Source organism: Filicampus tigris, chromosome 14 (assembly GCF_054856515.1).
Source record: "Filicampus tigris isolate MCC_2025a chromosome 14, RoL_Ftig_1.0, whole genome shotgun sequence".
Taxonomy (NCBI): Eukaryota; Metazoa; Chordata; class Actinopteri; order Syngnathiformes; family Syngnathidae; genus Filicampus; species Filicampus tigris.
Genome location: NC_141230.1, coordinates 8202646 through 8221877, shown reverse-complemented (window position 1 = coordinate 8221877; position 19232 = coordinate 8202646). Strand labels below are relative to the sequence as shown.

The 19232-nt window shown below is 38.7% G+C and overlaps 2 protein-coding genes across 5 annotated transcripts in view; one reads left to right on the top strand and one right to left on the bottom strand.

Annotated features, from left to right (window-relative positions):
• dpp10 (dipeptidyl-peptidase 10 (non-functional)) overlaps nt 1–4468 on the top strand; it is a 114207-nt gene extending 109739 nt beyond the window's left edge. For both annotated transcript variants that reach the window (XM_086051468.1, XM_086051469.1), the window contains exons 21-26: nt 355–409; nt 560–659; nt 941–999; nt 1520–1592; nt 1872–1945; nt 2856–4468. In XM_086051468.1, the coding sequence (XP_085907594.1) occupies nt 355–409; nt 560–659; nt 941–999; nt 1520–1592; nt 1872–1945; nt 2856–2993 (499 nt within the window). In that variant the 3' untranslated portion in view covers nt 2994–4468. The remainder of the gene's footprint in view (nt 1–354; nt 410–559; nt 660–940; nt 1000–1519; nt 1593–1871; nt 1946–2855) is intronic.
• A 2375-nt stretch (nt 4469–6843) lies between these two features.
• The window catches only part of LOC147136198 (inactive dipeptidyl peptidase 10-like), a 48388-nt gene continuing 35999 nt past the window's right edge, over nt 6844–19232 (bottom strand). For all 3 annotated transcript variants that reach the window (XM_086052014.1, XM_086052013.1, XM_086052015.1), the window contains 11 exons: nt 18631–18752; nt 17563–17610; nt 14717–14815; nt 14337–14406; nt 13998–14192; nt 13119–13173; nt 12292–12391; nt 11854–11912; nt 10842–10914; nt 9383–9456; nt 6844–7524 (listed from right to left, as the gene is read on the bottom strand). In XM_086052014.1, the coding sequence (XP_085908140.1) occupies nt 7387–7524; nt 9383–9456; nt 10842–10914; nt 11854–11912; nt 12292–12391; nt 13119–13173; nt 13998–14192; nt 14337–14406; nt 14717–14815; nt 17563–17610; nt 18631–18752 (1033 nt within the window). In that variant the 3' untranslated portion in view covers nt 6844–7386. The remainder of the gene's footprint in view (nt 7525–9382; nt 9457–10841; nt 10915–11853; nt 11913–12291; nt 12392–13118; nt 13174–13997; nt 14193–14336; nt 14407–14716; nt 14816–17562; nt 17611–18630; nt 18753–19232) is intronic.

The following is a 19232-nucleotide window of genomic DNA, read 5'->3' as shown; positions in this document are numbered from 1 at the left end:
TTGGGTGAATTCTAAAAAGGTTATTATCATTATTGGTTAAAGTATGTCATTTAACGCTTATAATAACAATTGAATTTGATTTCGTTCTTTCTTTTCACCTGCACAGATGCAGGCCACAAATGATTGTCTTTGTCTATATACAATACATCTTTATTTATACAGCTGCAGCTGTATCAATGCGCTTTACAGAACATTGAGCATAAAATAAGAATAATAATTGATTCTCTCCGACTACATACTGTAAATAAGAATCTCACAAAATACTAACTAAATAAACAATAGCTGCTAGGCGATGTTTTTTGAAGTTGTTGTACTCATGTGTTCAAAACAACTATTTATTTTGTTGTCTTTCAGCTACATGATGAACTTTCCATACATTGATAAGACTCGGATAGCAATTTTTGGAAAGGTGAGCCTATATTCTTCATACTGCCACGCCGACAAATATGTTTTCCCACTTGCCTTTTCCCTAGCTTTTCACACAAAAAGTGAAAAAAAAAAAGGTTTTCTACTGTCAACATGAGTTGTACAAGTGTTCTTGTTTTTTTCTTTTGTTCAGGGTTATGGAGCCTATGTTGCATTAATGCTGCTTAAGTCTACGGATAGCATCTTCAAATGCGCATGTGCAACGTCACCCGTGACAGATTTGAAGTTGTATGGTGAGCATAAAACCTTTCCAGAACACAAAATGCAACGTGTCATATGAAGGGAAGCTACGTCATCAAAGCATTTGCCTCCTGGAGGAAACATTCCAGTATTCAAGTACAATATTATTTGCAGATTAGACTGCATAACAAAGGATAGAAACACTTTTCAGTCCTGCAAATAACAAGGAACATTTTGCACACAGAAGGTTCTATGGACTTACCTAAAATCAATGATTCTGAAAATGATTTCCATCACACTCTGGTAAAAATGGTGTCATTTGTCATTTACCTAGCATCAGCCTTTTCGGAGCGATACCTTGGCATGCCTCTACGAGATGACAGCAGATATCAGGTGTGTTCAAATTTGTGTTTCAATACTCTCTGAAAGCTGCTTGCGGCAACCTTCCTAACATACTTGTCGTTACATTCTGTCATAGTAAGAGAGAGCTTTGAATACCAATCAACAGTTTGATGAATGTAAACGTTTTCAGGCCTCTTGAATGCCGAATGTTTAACAATCAGAGGTTCTTTTCTCAACAAGGAGAGGTCGAATGCATGGGAAAGAAGGAATATTTACGATTTTGTGCCTGTTTTATTGCAATGCCTTCATAGGATTTTGTCCTAATCACTGTGCGTGTGCCCATTATTTTCTATTCAGGATGAAAATGAATTTCTATTAACCTTTTCATTTGATCACATCTGACATACATTTTCTCGTACATGTCTGGCGGCATATCTATTAGTTTTCTATTACCACAGTCGTTGTTTCTTGTTGTATAGTATCACTCTCATACAAAGTATATAGTTGTCCAGGTGCAGTAGGTAATTTTTAATGATTTTATTTCGGCTCCCTTTTTCTCATTACCTTCCAGTTCTCCAGTGTGCTGCAAAATGTTCATACACTTAGAGACCAGACACTGATGCTGGTACACGGCACAGCAGATGGTAAGTGAAAGTAAACTGTCCAAAAATGAATATACTGGATCTGTTGTGCATCACTGCTCAGCACAAAGAAGCAAGTCTTCCTGAAACGTAATGAGGCAAAGGTTTTTAATCAAACAAAGAAAGGGAAAAGTGTGTTGCCTAAATTGATGCAAATATTTTCAGAGGAATGCATTCTCCCATGTGCAATGAATGCCAAATTTGTTGCTGTATTTCAATTCTACCGCAACTTTAATTTGAGTGGGAACCATGCTGACACTTTTTTCACTTTTTTATCCGCAGCTAACATCCACTTCCAACATACTGCTGAGCTTGTCAAGAACCTTGTGAAAGTTGGGGCAAACTACTCAATGCAGGTGACTGTCGCAGAAGCCACACTCTGGAAAATACCTCTTGTCCATTTCAAATGCATTTGGGGGAGAAACAAAAAAGCAGTGATGCAAAATAATACGTTCAGACACTGTGCCAAATGCACAGCACATAAGTCCTCAGTTGGACTGGACATGGTTGGCCTACTACGATTAAATTCAAATACATGAGGATATAATAAGATAAAAAGACAATATACACTATAGTTTTTGCAATGATTGTTGTTGTAAACGCAGGATACAAAAAAAAAAAAGAGGACAACTGTACTTGGTGCAAGTATTGCATATAAAGGTGAAGTCAACCCCCCCAAAATTCTTTACAATATGTTCTGTGCAGCACAACTAGTCTATACTTGATATTCTGATTAATATTGTGTTTGTGGAATACAAATTAAGCAGCAAAATCCACCCGTTTTTATCCATCTCTTTTGTCACTTGCTGTGGACTGAAAATGACATCACGGATAACAGCCAATCATGGCTCAGCTTCAGAAAACAGGTGAGCCCTGAGCAACTGTGATGTCATTTTCAGTCCACAGCAAGTGACAAAATGGCCACCCCCGAGGGTTGTTAACAACGGGTGGATTTTGCTGCCTAACTCCCAGTCCGCAAATGCAATAATAATCAGAATACCGTGTTTAGACTAGTGGGGCCGCAGACAATTTATAAAGGCAAAGAAAAAATTGGGGTTTACTTCTACTTTAAAAAGACATGTGGAATAAAAAAAAAAAAATCAAAACGCCACACCTGTTCTTAAGAATTAAATAATATTTTGCATTTGTTGTCATGCAAGGAGAGCATTGATCTTTGAACTAATGATAATATGGGCATAAAACACAACGGTTGGGAACACCCAAAATGATTCATATTGTAAGACTCATGTGCCTTCTCCCCACCAGCTCTACCCAGACGAAGGCCATTTCCTGTCTCATCAAAGCAACCAGCACCTGTACGCCACTCTTACTAGCTTCTACAGGGAGTGCCTAAAGGAGGAGTTACTCCCACTGACCGATGATGAAGACGAGGAGGAGGAGTAGGCAGAAGGCCTTTTTGCATTCGGACCACATTCTAGATGGACACGGACAGTATAGTTTAGAGCTGCTCATGCACTTAAGTGCGTGTGAGTGCACACGTGTTATAAAGACAAGTTATGAACACCTATGATGACAGTGACACTTTTTACTGCGGGGACTTGAGGTAGGAAATGGCCTCCAAAATAATTTCAGTTCCACTGCAATTATTGTCAAAGCACACTGAAGACTATCCTCGTCTTTTGCGGGATCTCTTGCGCTCACGCTTGCGGTCATTCACCATTATTACAGTTGCATGGTTCAGTTTCCTTCCCTTTCACCCAGGTCTCTTTTGTGGTGTCAATTGGGAGGACAACACTTCTTCACATCTTACCTCTTTTTTGATTTGTTGGATTGCAACATTGACTGGAATCTGTGGCGAAAAGTTAAACATTGTTTTTTTGGTCACGGACTGAAATGCGGCTCCACTTGCAAACATGGCTGAGTGGTGCTGACACAATCCACAGAATTATTCAAATTGCAAAGTCCTTCATAAAATTGTTGACTAGGTCCACAAAGTGTTTGAAGGAAATCAGAAAAATAGAAAAAAAAGTTGTTTCCCTACTGAACAATGTATTTCTCGTCAGATATTCACTTCATTTCTCATGAGAAGAGGCGATGTATTGATGAACAAAGAAATGCTCACAGATCCCGAATAAGTGCAATTCCTACTTTAACCCTCCACCACTGCCCCCTACATAAAAACATGTTCTCTATGTCACATTTATTGTACAGGGGTTTTGTGTAGACATGTACAATGCCTTATGAGGTTCAACATACTGTAATATATCTTGCGGGCAGTGGTAGTTTTGCATTAGTAGTGTTATTTAAACCGATGTCAACTCAGGTGTTTGAGAAATAACACAGTTATTAGGATCTGAAAGATAAAACTCTCAGTCAGCTGTATGGTCTCAATTAAGTTTCTACACGAAGGTAATAAATACCAGGCCATACAGTAATAATTAATTTCAGAATGTTATGTTATTTAATACTAATGCAGGCAGTGACATCTCAAAAGTGGTGCATATTCTTTTTTCAGGATATTCTCCAAAGACCTAATATTTGAAAACATTACAATAGAAGTTATCAGATGGACATTTTTGCAGTATCAATAAGGTGTTTGCATGTCTCCGGAGAATGTGTCAGGTTTTGCCACATTTTGTACAGTACAATACAGCAAAGTGTGTACATAAATATATTTTTGAGATGTCTCGTAGAAAGTTGAGTCCAAAGGGAATTCATTGATTTGACTTGGATGTATCGTAAGGTTATGTTTGTATTATGTTTTATCTCTACAATAATTTACTTCTTAGAATGGATTTTGTAATGCTCGGTCTTTTTTTTCTTGTCATTTTAAAAAGGGAAAGGACGGGGTCGTGGTGTTGGGGTTGTTGTGATTGTCCTCTAGCAATGGGTATAAAATAAATACATAAATAATAAAAAAAAAAAAATGAATAAACAATGTGAGCTTGAGTCAGCATTGTACACACATAACCAATGGTACAAGTATTTACTTTAACTACATGGAAAAAGATGAAGGATTCAGTCATTTTAGAAGTTATACTGTAATTTCTCTTGATCTGGACATTTACTAAAGCCTGCCAAACACAGAGTAACAGGACCACACGTAATTAAACTATTCATTCGTGTTTCGCAGCGTGCGTGGGTTAGGATTAGGCCTGCAAATAGTTCGGCTGTAATTCCACATCCAATAGCAAGTAAATGGTATCACACTGTGTGCAAGGATTTATTATGCGACGCAACTACACAGATGCTTGCAGCCAATGTAAATGCAGGGCTTATCACATGATCTTTTGCACACAAAAAAAAAAAAAAAGCTAACTGGACGGACGAAAGAGTGGATGAAATGTGGCGTGTACCGCCATGTTTGAATGATTAGTGCCAATAGGAGCTGAAACAGAGTAGTGAAAGTCCACACACTGGTGAAGGGGTCATGCTTTCTTAGAGTTGCTTTGACAGCTTTGCTAAAGTGGTGCTTTAAAATGTTTCCCGATCACAATGCCAGGGGTCATTTTTTTCCCCCTGGATCGGCGGCAGCAGGTGTGTGAGGGTCAGTCGCCGAATGTAATTGGTATGTGATTGTCTAGTTCCGTCTAGTTCAGTCACATATCTGTGTATGGCTGGCTTGGAAATGAGAATAAATTCAGTAGCTGGATTTCCATTGCCCTCAGAAATGTGCAAAATGCAAATTGCACAAAGCAAGCTGGTAATGGAAACAGACATTTTGGGCGATGGTTCGACGGAGGACCGGTGGGGGAGAGAGAGCGAGCGCACCGAGCCCGATCTGGACCATCTGAATGAGGATCCAACGACACAGACATCGCTGCGGACCTCTGATGCCCACGTGTGGGCCGGCCTCCGCCTTCCAAGCTTTCCAGACCAACCTGGAGCTGTTGCAGCGCAACGCGGCGGGAGAAGTGCGCCAGGCTGGGGGCCGGCAAGCCCCGGGTTGAATCTCCCGCGCGAACTGTTTCACGTCCTGTCGAGAGTCTCGCGAGAACATTTCATGAGACTTTACGAGAATTACGAGATCATGTGAGACAGGACATTATGATAATTACGCCTCAGAAGCCAATCAGTCCTCAATGGAAACACCTCCAAGTAGCAATTAGACTTTTTATTTTTAATTGTAGAAATATTTAGTGTATTTAGCAAAAAACTGCAATGGTAACCCAGCTAGTGATAACTTGTAGATTAGTTTCCAATCATTACCGGCATCAATAATTGCTTTACAACCGATATTATATGACTGGACAAATGGCTGGTCAAACATTAGGGGCAACAGGATGTAAAAGTAGCAGTATACAGTATTTAAGTCTTATTACACATTAGCCCATTTCAGTCTTAAGTACACAGAATCTCTACATGTTCCAACATGAAATGCATTTTCAGCGAGAGTTGTGATGAATCATACAAAAATAGTCCAGGCCTGAAGAGTGGCTGGAACGAAATAAATTTTACAATACAGTAAGATTGAGTGGGTCCGAAATGCGGATGTTCACTCAAATAAATATGCAACTTTTTTCATTCTCTAATATCAGGCTATTATTCTATATACATTTCATTTTTCTAGTAGATTACTTTATATTTATAGTAATACAATTTTATTGTAGTAATACAACCACATCATTAACTTCTTTCTCGTTATGTATGTCACTTCTTTTCAGCTGAGTCTTAAAGCCGAAGTGATCCCAAAACATTTCTTTACAATAATATATTCGATGCGCCTCCACTAGTCTTAAACACAGCAAAATCCACCTGTTTCTAGCCATCCCAGGGAGCAGCCATTTTGTCACTTGCTGTCAACTGAAAATGACATGACAGTTGCTCGGGGCTCTGCCAAGACCAATCATGGCTTAGCTTCAGAAAACAGGTGAGCCGTGATTGGTTGTTACCCGAGCCCTGAGCAACTGTGATGACATTTTCAGTCGACAGCAAGTGACAAATTGGCCGCCCCCTGAGTTGGACAAAAACGGGTGGATTTTGCTATTTAACTCCTAATCCTCAAACACAAAATCAATCAGAATGCCATTTTAAGACTAGTGCGGCTGCATTAGTGGTGTTACCAGGATGCCAGGTGTGGGTGGCCATTATCGTCTTACCTGGGGGGGGGCAAAAAAATGCTACAATGCTCAAGTACGTTGAAATCCGGCGTAGGGCTACTGCACCCTAAAACGTGTTTTGTTTTCTCCTTAATTGAGATAACTGTTGTTGTATTGGGGCTAAACAAATAAAAGTTGATTCGATTTGATTTGCCTTAGAAGACATCCATAACTGAACAGTATGGACATGCAGGTGACAATGTTTTTTTATTTTTTATTTTAAAGGTGAAACAGGATGTAACAACACAAACAAAGGTTAAAACGTAGAACACAACCATAACTGAACTGTATGGACATGTAGGAAACAATGAATTTTTTAGGTTTTGGGTTCTGCCAATAGAACTACATCCAGTTTTCTGGATGTACCAAACCGTGCCATACCCCCCCCAATAACGCCCCTGGGCTGCATAGAACATAATGTACGTATTACTGTATTACTGTCAAGAATTTTGTTGTTGTGACTTTAATTCCCCTTGATGTGTTACAGATTTGTGCAGTTACAGCATGATGACAAACGAACAGGTTAATCCAACAAAACAATCATAGCCGTATGAAATTGTCATGCATCAAGCAAAAAATAGTGCTATGTTCCATTTGGCTGTATGTTTTTACAAATCCTTTTAGGTTGCTTTGGCAGATTCCAGCCCTTGAGGAGTGAGTGCAGTGGTGTTGGCTCATGCTAACAGGTGCTAATTCTTGGATCTGTACAGAACTTTGCCTGCAGGTAGTTTTCCATGTTACTCATCATCTTTCGATTTCTGCTGGTCAACAAACTTTTCCTCCTCAAAGCAGTTTTTGAAGAAGGTGACCACCGAGTTGAGCATATAGCGTTGGCTCTTAACGGACTCAATGTTGTGTCCTTCTTCCGGGAAAATCTGGGTAATGACAATTTGAGAACATGTTTTACATCATCATCACAATTTCCTAAATACACTAACATTACGTTTTAAGGCTGACTCTCTGTGGATGCGAAATGTGAAACAAGTTGACCAACGTGTCACAAATCAGCGGGTCTAACTTCAAGTTTCTAAAGTAAGACTTTATCAATTTTCTGGGCAAAAAAATTGCTTCTTTTTCTGCATTGTTATTTATTCATTTCTCTATATTTGATCGATTCAGGTTTGGCAGGTGTGCAAATGAAAGGAACTCATTTCACAGTTTGAACTTTTCACATACACCGACACCATTAACCTTTGCAAGGAAGTTTGAAAGAGTCATCAGAACCAGCTAAGTGTGACTAAGGGGAATGAGAAGAAGCCATTCTACACTTGTGCAATCATGCTCACTTATCTGGATTTTTTTTCTTTTTAATCTGGCAAAAAGCACATGAGTCATTTGTTTTTCTGCAACAGCAGCTTTTCAGTCTGTTAGGATCATGAATCAGCACAGAGACACTTAAATTGCTGTGTAGGTTCATTGGATTGGTCACAAGTGAAAGCTTCAAGGTCATATGTCCAAAACAAAAAAAAAAAAAACATATTTCTTCCACAATTATCAAAGATGTCCAGTTGATCAGTTGTACGTGTCACTTGAACTTCAGTTCAGCACTAAAAGGTGAACAGCAGCCTTGAGTATTAAATGGGAGTGCTTGGCGGTTCAATTCTTTCATCAGTATCACTTCTTATGATGATACTAGAAGCATGCTCTGTTTTGTTCAAAAACGACACCAGTCTCCACTCGATTCTACTCACGAATTAGCGTAAAAATAGTCACGATATCGGTTCTTTGATTTGTGAGCTTTTCTAACAGGTCAAAGTTTCATTTTTTAACCAAACCAAATCGATACTGATGTGAATACATTTTGCTAGCCCTTGGCTATAAGATTCAGGGAGACGTTCAAAGTTAAAGTTCACAAGTTGCAAGATCAAAAATGAATTCGTGCGAAACCACATTTAGTCATACCTCACATCAAAGCACTTGTTGGTGGCTTTCCAGATTTTTTTCAATATATCAATATATCTCATACAAACGAAAGTCAGCAATCTGAAGAGATCACATCAGCTCTTCAACAAAACTCATTTGTAGTATTTTCTTTCAATGTCCTGAATGCAGTCCCACAATGTGCATGTCAATACAGACATGGTATATCTCGGGATGTGGATGGGAGATATCCCGTCACCCAGCCGGTCATGGAATTATTTAGTTTTCAGCAGTCTACCCATTGCCACCTCATGCTGTTCGAAATGAGGATTGCACATTGCACAATCAAAAGTACTATGTACTTTGAGATAACAGTGCGTCTGCTATGTAAAATATGTGAAAGTTGGCGATGATGCTTCTGGAGCAACAGTTTTATCAAAGCTGGATATCATTTACGCTTCAATACGATATGAAAAAATGGTTCTTTACAATAGTAAACATTGTAGGAGAGACCGGGGGCAGTTGTAACATTTGCAATTGCTGTAATCAGGAACAAGTTAAGAATCACCTGTTTCACCTTGCCTATGCTAGCTAGTTTTACTCCTTAGTTTACGTGAAAAAGCATTGTCATGAAGCAGACACAGAAAAGATTGTGAAGAAAAACATCATTTTGAGCTAACATATTAAAGGGTTAAAAGAGGCCAACGTTAGAGAGACATATGTATAAAAAGTGACAATTGTCTCTGGTCTCCCCTACCACATTTAGGCTATCAGTTGTTTGCCAAAAAGTCATGCATTCAGTAGAAGGTGTCATATTAAATGTCAGTAGAAACACAAGGCAGTCTTTCATTGTTAAGAGAGAAGCAAAGTCACCTGGAGAGTGTAGTTAAAATTAGATGTAGACAGGAGTTTGATCAATTCAGCGGAGTGCTGGAAATGAACAGTAGCTGAAAATCGAACAAACAAAACATGTTAAACATATAAGCGTATTACTGGAGCATGTTCTCAGTCAAGAGAACTTACAATGTTTTTCAGTCAGTGGGTCTTATTTTTGGTAGACTGGCACCCGTGCGATCAGCGTAAAAACGGGCATAACTTCATTTTTGTCTTCATCTAGTCTACCGTGTTTGGGGCGGTAGTTCGCCTCTCTGAGCATTCCGACACACAAAGTCGCCTCGCCCCCGACTCATCCCACAATTTGGTAACAGAACGTAGTCTGCACTCAGCGTAAAAACAGGCGTATCGTTATTTTTGTGCTGGAGCAAAATCCAGCGTGTTTGTGAATTTGGTAGAAACGCGACACTCACTGGGCATTCTTGCTGCGCCTACGGGCGCATCTGCAAATTTGGTTACAAAATGTAGACTAGTCTTTGGACTCGCAAAAAGCTGGTCTAACTCCAGGTGCAGATTTTGGTTCATTTGACCAAGGCACGGGCAGACATGTTCAGTGCTCCGCGTATGTGTGTGGTGGGAGTTTTTGTATTTCATTCATAAATATGGCACCAGCGTGGGGTGGGGCAATCCCCCTGAGTCATAATGGAAAAATAAATAAATTGAAATTTCTTGACTCAAGGCAATAAGGGAATTTTGTGATTGAAGGAATCCAAAGGAATTTAGCCTAATTTTGCCTCCAGAATTTGAATTAAGATTTTGGATGCTGAGGATGGGATGGGTCCCCCACTTAATCTGACCAAAACTGGGGTCTCTCTCAGGGATTTTCCCGACATCAATATGAGCAGTTTGCGCAATTAGTTTGGTCATGGAATAAATGAAACTGATATCACAAGGCATCCCTATATTTGTATATAAACAATTACAAAGTCATTTTTCCCTTTTAATACTGAATATGTTTTAAAATTTGTATTACACATTCATTTGGTTCAATATGGTATATTAAGCGTGCCCCACCCACCACTTGAGAACCCCAAGATGAGTATGAGTTAGACGACTTTTGACATGCATACCTGTCAAGTTGCACACTGTCAGCGTAATTTGTACACCTTTTCAAACATGTACGCCGTACATCGGTGATTTCTGTTCATGTTACAGCAGCCATTCGAAAGTAATGTGTAAGATTATATACAGATATGTAAGGGCAAATTACAATTTTCGTAAGATTCAGTACACCCCGGGGTTGATAGGTATGGACACTTAAGACAATACACGTTTGGATTGGTTTCCATCTTTGGAGGCATGCATTTATACAACAAATGAGCCCCAAAAAGAAGCCGCTGGACTTGTTCCCAGAAGCAGTTAGTTCAGCAACTCAGAAAGCAATGTAACTCATGCACAATCCTTCCTGAGTCACGGCTGCTAATGTAGCTTTACTCACCATCTGCTGTGCCGTGGATAATAAGAAATTTCAATGGACCCTGTCCTGTGATGTTACTGAGAAGACTTGAAACCTGCCAGAGACAAAGAATAGTAAATCTACTCACACATGACAATGATATACAGGGAAATATACAATCGCGGTATGATTTAAGTGTTGAATTTTAGCTTTGAGATTTCACAAAAACGTCAGATTTCCCTTTTGTGGATTGCAGCTGTTTCATGTAGTACTACCTATTTACATAACTTTAAACAAGGCTCAAAATAAGCAGTTTTGAATTGCTGTTTGCGATGTAAAATATGTATTGTGCCCCTCAAACGAAAACACTGAAATGGAAAACTGCGAATGGTCCATCATTAATGTGGCAAAACTGCTGTCAAATGTTACGGAATTACTGAGTGAACACTAACTTGTGACGCCCGTCACGCAGCGAGACAGTTCTAAATAGTTTTAAAATTCATCAGAGTGGCTGTCACTACCAAGGGCCTGTTTTACCTCCGCGTGAGACTCGCAAGGCAGCGGGTCCAGCAGCCCCTTTGTGTGTCCCTCATAATCAATTAGGGAAGTGTGTGAGCCTGTCTTTGTGGCGAACTGAACGAACGGGGATGCTCCTCCAAATTACCAATTTGCCCCTCAAACAAAGTCATTGTTAACCAAATTGCTCCTCAAAGGAAAAAAAGTTTCGAGTGTTGTTAAATGTAACCATAATGTGACTGCAGTGAATGTCTGGCAAAACATCTCCATGAGAGACACAACTCAGAATTTGGTCAACCCTATCAACTGAGGACTTGTCATTTTTTGCCATCACTCTAGTATTCAGTTCTCTCTCATTAATATCTCTAACATTACAATGTACAGTCCTCTGCACCTTTCGTGCGTTATTTAAAGATAGGAGGCACAATCTCTTGATAAAATTCAAATATCAGTAGATGTGTTTTTTTCTTTAGGGAATTAATGCTGCACTGAATAATAGCAATTCATTTCCAAGAAAAACTATACGCTATAGTACAACCTGGTATTTGAGATCTTCTTTTGGTGGAAATCCAAAATATTTCTCTGTGAGCGCGGACCCTGTAAAGATTTAAAGAAAATTGCAATATGGGATGTACTGTGTGCAAGAGTATCATTACTTATACTATTTTTTTTTTTTTACTTCATAAATCCGTCTTGACTCACAGACACTTACCAAAAGAGCAACAATTTGCCGTTGATGATTAATAATGCCTCTTTATATGTATTTAAATTACATGACTGGGTGACTGGCTAGACAGTAAAATTGCAATATATGACATCTATTGGCATACAACGAACAATATTTAAGCACATATTCTATTCTCCATATCCTATTCTATTTCTAGGTTAAAGAGTAGATGTATACAAATGACACACATAAACAAAAAAGAATATTAATATGTACATTTCATCCAATATATAAGCCTTCAAATCTTACCATAAAATCTCCAGTTTGCTATAGGGGCGACTGCTATGCCACAGCTGAAAGTTGAGCTGTAGGAGAGTAATAGGATCGACGTAAGAAAGCCCCCATATGCCTGAAAAGAACAAAAATAATAATAAATGAATTTTGTATGGAGTATGTTAATTAGAAAAAAAAAATCAACTGTACCACAGTGGACCACCACTATTTGCAGAGGATCGGTCGGGAACGGGCCTGATCGTGAATAGTGGATTTGAAAAATTGACCATCCCCTAAGAGTGACTATGTTTGCCTCTGTCAATAGTTTTAATCATAAATATAACAGTTAAAGATGATGATGATGATGATAATGACATGACTTAATTGGTGTAGCAGTCCAGCATGGTGTAAAATAAGGAAAATTTGACTGTACAGCAAAGCGAAGGCATTACATCGATGGTGCCGACGCTATAAGGGCGGTCTGTTGTAGTAAGGAAAGTCCGCCATTTACTGACCCCAAATTGCTGGATCCATGCAGTAACAACACAAACTAATAGTACTGCAATGTTCCGCCAAGCTGTTGTGATGGGAGTCCACTAGTTCTGATGACATATTTAGAAATCATGAGCCAAACCCGATATGTCACTATTACAGGATTTCGCTCCCGCTGACTGTTAATTGCAAATCCAAAACAGCTGCTTTTAGATAGATAGCAAATAGATGAGCAAGTGTGTCAAGTCAGAAAATGTTTCCATGGATACTCGGGGGGATAGGTTCCAAAAACATAATCTGCAAATAGCTAAATTTGCAGATGCCAAACTGCCAAGATGCAGCGGTCCACTGTACTCCAATTTGTGGATTACCTTTCCATAAACTGCAACTTTATTCCCATCGATATATGGGAGCTTGATGAGGTGTCTGAGGAAATAGCAGGAAAATTAGATAAATATGATTTTTCAAATATTCTATGGAACAAAGTAGTCTTTAATTGCTGAAATAAAGTCATTAAATAAACGTTTGTTTGTTTTGTTTACATTCCGGCATTCAGTCTGGCAATCAGCATCTTCAAACAGTATATCAAGACAATGTGGTTTGCCTGGAATATATATTTAATGTAAACAGTACTGTACAGGCCTGCCAGTAAATATACCTGTACAGGTACTATTTACTAATTCTTTATTTTAATTTGTTTCTCACTGCACATTTTTAGTTTCTTGACTACAGAGTTATTACATCGCTCTTTGCTTTTGCTGTATAGCATAAAGATTTAAAGTGTTTTAGTTTTTAATACTTCACGATAGTTTATGTAAATTCTGGTATGTGTTTTTGGTTTGAGATGTTTATCTTTCAGATGAATAGATTTTCTCAACTTTATCAAAATATTTGAATTCAGTATTAGAAATGGTAATAAATGCCAATTGCATAATATTCTTTATGTAACGCAATACATACTGTGGTGTACTACCTGCTTTTATTTGACACTCATTGTTGATCGAAGCTGACATGCATGGTGCTGACCACCTTCTGAGGGAAGAAACTGAACGTTCACTCTATACAGTACATTATTAAATCAACCCTAATCTTCAATGTGTAACTGAGCTCTAATAGGAAGGCTAATAACTCCACAGAATTACAATTAATTATTTCTAATAAATCAATTGATTGACTTGACAGCTAAATAAGAATCAGAAATAGCTGTATTATCAATCGCACTTAAAATAAGAAAAAACAAACAAACCTACTCCACAATTGCGATCTGATCCGCAACATCGACAGTGCCCAGTCGCTGGTGGACCTGATGCAGGACCCTCTGGCCCTGGAAGCTGCTGCCTCGACCGTCCAGACGAGCCACGATGACGTTCTCGGAACTGACAAGCACTGAATCCCAATCAATGCTGAAGCGGTCAGTCACAGCCTGACCACCAGGGGTGTTGCCGCTAGAAAAGCGCAAAGTTACATATCAATGGAAATGTCTTTTCCTCAATTTTCTTTCCGATGAATCTTTAGTAAAAGCAAAACAATATAGGTGTAATCACATAATAAATTGTGATTGAATGTACAGTATATTATTTAGAACTTACAGAATAAGGAGAAGTGGATGCTCATATGTTTCATCAAAATCATTGGGGACAATTAACTCCATATGAAGAGCTGCAAAAGAGGAAAAGAGCAAAGTCATAATTTGACTTCGTTTGTGTGGGGTTTGTTCGCAAACACTGCTTACCTTAAATAAAAGTGCGTGGATTTTTATCACATTTATTGCAAAAAACAAAATAGCACGCTAATAAATCAATTGGCTTTCGACTCAGCATACACAAACTGCAGGTTATTTTTAACTTGCAAGCTGAACAAATCAAACCGTGGTCCCCGACGGTTTAGGTCTGACCCTTCATGTTACTCTACATTTATTACAATTATAACAATGTTGACTTTATCAAACATGGGCATATAGTTATCATACCAACGTTGTTGATTTGTACAGTTCTTTTTTCCCGTTTTGGTAGTTTTCGGTTGATCAGAGCATGTTGTAATACTGTGTTCCTCTCCAGAGTCGTGTAGTCTGTTGATGACAGTGCAGGCAAACCATTTGATAGAGCAAAAGACAAAGACATGCATGGTGCAGATAAAGCATTAAAGAGGAAGTCAACGCAAACATTTTTTCCAAGAATATGTTCTATGCAAGCCCACTAGTTGAAACAGGGCATTCTGATAAACATTGCGTTTGTGGAATAAGTATTAATCCACTCGTTTTCAGCCATCTTTGGGGGCGGCCATTTTGTCTTCTGTCAACTGAAAATGACATCACAACTGCTCACAACGACCAATCACGGCTCAGATTCAGAAAACAGGTCAGCCGTGATTGGTCGTTGTGAGCAGTTGTGATGTCATTTTCAGTCAATAGAAGTGACAAAATGGCTGCCCCCAGAGATGGCTAAAAATGAGTGCATTTAGCTGCTTAATTTATATTCCACAATTGCAAAATTAATCAGAATGCCGTGTATCAACTAGTGGGCCTGCTGGGAACATATTCTTGAAAAAAATATGGTTGGGTTGACTTTAACAAAATTATAAATTGCTCATCTACAAAGTAATATATTTTAGATTAAAACTGCACAACATAAAATATTGACACAATGAATTCATAATAGTCAGTGGTTGCAGAAATTAAACTGTGATGTCCTCAATTGTTATACCAAATTGAAGCGAACTGTATCGTAACCAAAGAGTTGGTCCAAGTTAAAGAAGATGATTTATTTTCCTAGACACTATGCCATGTCCATTATTTTAGTCATAAAGGAGACAGAATGTGTGTCCCCCCCCACACACACACACAATTTAAAACAGTTCCCGGGTGTCTTTATAAAAGGTCTCAGGCATTTATTTGGGCTCAAGCCAGTGTCGTCATTAAGCCTAATTTAGGGAGGCTGATGCCTCCCGAGAAAGTTGTTAAGGTCCCTAAGTGATTTAGTTGCATTAAGAAAAGTACAACACAACAAAACGGAAAGTACTTCAATATAAAGTATCCAGATAATTAAATCATCATAAATCATCATTATTCATGTAATTACAATCAGAGGTGGGCATTTTACTCAATTTTGCTGGTCCGTCATTCATCATCCTTCAGCAGCCAGGGTACCCGTCCGTCATTCGTCAGTCCGTCATCTTTTGTGACGAACTGAATTGTAATCGTTGGTCTATCAGTTAGTCCCCACAAAAAACGTCAGAAAAACGTCCGTCCGCCAGTGTTGGACTAACACCAACAGTGACAAACTGACTCCTTTTTAGGAGAGATAGCTAAAAAGGAGTGGATTAACACTTATTCCAGAATGAAAGAAGTCAGTGACAGACTGACGGACCGTCACTGACCGACGCGTTTGGTGACGATTACACTGACGGATGAAAACCCACTTCCGCCATTCATCAGTCCGTCATTTTTAAAAGCTGTCCCATCATTTGTCAATCGTAAGCAAAACGGACATCCGTCAGTGACGGACTGACGGACCGGTCAGTCAGTCTAACGGAATCCCCACCTCTGATTATAATCATAAATCCATGGGTGTCCCTTAATTTCCTAGTGTAAAATAGACAGCCCCTGTTGTATCATAATCCAATCCATTCCACTTGATCATGTAAAAAATGTCCTTATTAGTAGAAACCCAGTCCATGTTTTTACTCCGACCATCAAAGGTGGAAAATCCAGGTCCAGAGCGTAAAAACCCTGCCCCAGTTAGGCTTTAGCTACAGGTGCTACTCTTCAGGGAGTTTGTTTATCTGTCTGTTGAGTAGAAGCACCTGTGGCTGAAGCAGCGGTAACGTGCCTCTGTTAACATCTGGGTAGCAAAGAGTGCTGAGAGTCTGCTGACTAAAACCAGCATGAGGAAAAGAATCATGGCTATAAGAAAGTTTTTGAAGAAAGTAAGTCTTCAGCCCTGCTGGTAATAACAATTAGTTAGCTGTGGCCTCGGCCAAGCTAACAGCAGAAAGTCCCATGCTATTATTAATATCTTGTCAATAAGTCTGCAATTCATGTGAAACTCCTGGCTGTTTTCATAAAGACGGAGCGGATTTTAGAGTGAACTTTCTGCTTGAATTCATACAACAAAAAAAATACAGTGCAAGAAAATGAATTTTGTAAAATAAAAAAAAAATAAATAAAAATGTTTAATCTTTGAAAGACCTCAATCATAACCATGGGGAAATTTCTTTTTGCACCTGCAGCTGTCAATTTGGTTTCTCTGACTTTATGACGACACAGTGACATTTCTCTGTGCACCGCATAGAATGTGTACATGTTTTGTGTGTGTGAGGTGGGGTGGAAGGTGGGGGGTGGTTAATTTCTTACTTCCTGTATTTGTGTACCATATTAAAAAGAACAGACTGAAATAACACTTCAAATCTTATGGTGACTTCAAAGTTTCACACAGTATTGTTTTGTTTTTAAATCTGTCCATCTGTGCGTCTCCTGAGGACAAGCTCCCCTTGCCCATGAAACCTAGTGATGCCCCATGCTCCAGAGATTAAGAATTCCAGCACAATGAGTTAGAATTAGAATGCAAATTGCTCGACTACCATTTGTTCTTAAGGCCTATTGAGCTTTCGTCACTTCTCACTTGATCGGTGTGTAGACCCAACTATTTGTATACAAACAAGGAACAAGTACATTGTAATAGTGTGGCTCCTTTAAGTACCACAGATGGAGATAGCCTCTCATATGCAAACTTTAGCCTTAAACCCAGTATCAAAAGTATTAATGAAAAGTAAATTCCCATATAATATATAGGTTCCTTTTCCTGCCTGATTTCTTACCTTCCATTTTATTTAGTCTGTGTAGCGTAGTTTGGGGTATTCCAGGGCCTGGGGAAATTAAAAAATAATGGAAAAAATGTGACTTGTGGAATTCAATAAACTGAAGTGAGTCTTATTGAGCTACATTGTGAAAACCTTGAATTATTTCCCTTCAGTGTTGCATTGTAAAACTGACCGACTGTAAAAGTGTGCTCTGAATGTGTGTAGATTGTATTAATTTCCAGTTCAGATAGCCAGGTACTCAAATGAGCAAACCATTAAGACTAAGAGCTATCAACAATAATAAATACATATTGTAAAGCAGGAGGCGGATGTGAATGTTGTCAAAAGTGGTAGAAGTGATTCAGTCCCAAGCACCTGACCTCGGCAGTAGTGGGGAGAGGACAGATACAAGTGGGCATTCATTGTTAGCCGCACCGGTGTCCGATAAGAAAAATTCAATTTGCACCCCACTTACCCCCAAGTGGATGGCTAGTTGGCATTGGGCATCACCATTGTATTTAGCCCAAGGCTTCAAGACACCTTTGCATGCCACTGCTTATAGACCAAGAAGTATGGCCGTTGGACTGGTTGGAGACGTGACACAAATTTGCAGCAACCTCACTATTATACAATAGGCCTATTTAATTGGTGTCCCAGAGTTCACCAGGGTCTTTTTGTCAATATTTTCCAAATGTTCACTTATTGTAAATGTATCTCTGTTATTTGCATGAAAAAACATTTGGAATTAAAAGGCACAATACCACATGAGGATATGAGGATATTTATAGCAAATGATAGTCTTTGTTGCAAACAAATTAGTTGTAGTTTGACTGTACTCTATTTGGATTTGACTACAACAGGCATAAAGTTAAATATGAAAAGGTTTGAACAAATGGCTGAAATCTACTGCACACAACAATAAAGCCATTGATGGGAAAAGTAATGCTACTGAAAATGTAGCCCCCTGGCAGGTGGAGTTGAATAGACATGCTGTGTAATTTGTGGTGCGCTAGTAAGGTTACACGTTTGTGATACACAAAAAAAAAGCTTGCATACAGAATACAATTAAGTAAAGACATACTTTACCTCTACATTGGAGAAGAACATGCTGATAGTTTGTGCTGAGCAATGCATCATAGTAAGTGCATTGTGACTTAAAGAGGGCGCAGGTGAGGCATTCTTTATGAAACGGCTCCACGGCTAAGACCCTTTTTAAGAAGAATGACATAGGTGTGTGAATATTGTACTTGCAAATTTTTAGCATATCGGGGGTCACCAACATGGTTTATTATTGTTTGAAATTATTCACATGATCTGTTTTTTTCACATGGGGGAATGTCAATAATTGTTAATAATAACATATACAGTACTGTAATTAAAGGTAATTTGTACAAATTTGTTGTCAGAGGTTTGTATAAAACGGATAGCACTTCACATTAATCAGTACCAAAGAAGTAGCTCTCAGTTTCAAAAAGTTTGGTGCCCTTACGTAAGGCATTAGCAACTAACACAACTATAACTGCAAACAAAAACATGAGAGCAACATACAATACACAACTCTCAGAAAGCTATACATACACATATATATATATATATATATATATATATATATATATATATATATATACATATATATATACACACATACCACATACATATACACATACATACATGTACAATACAAAGCC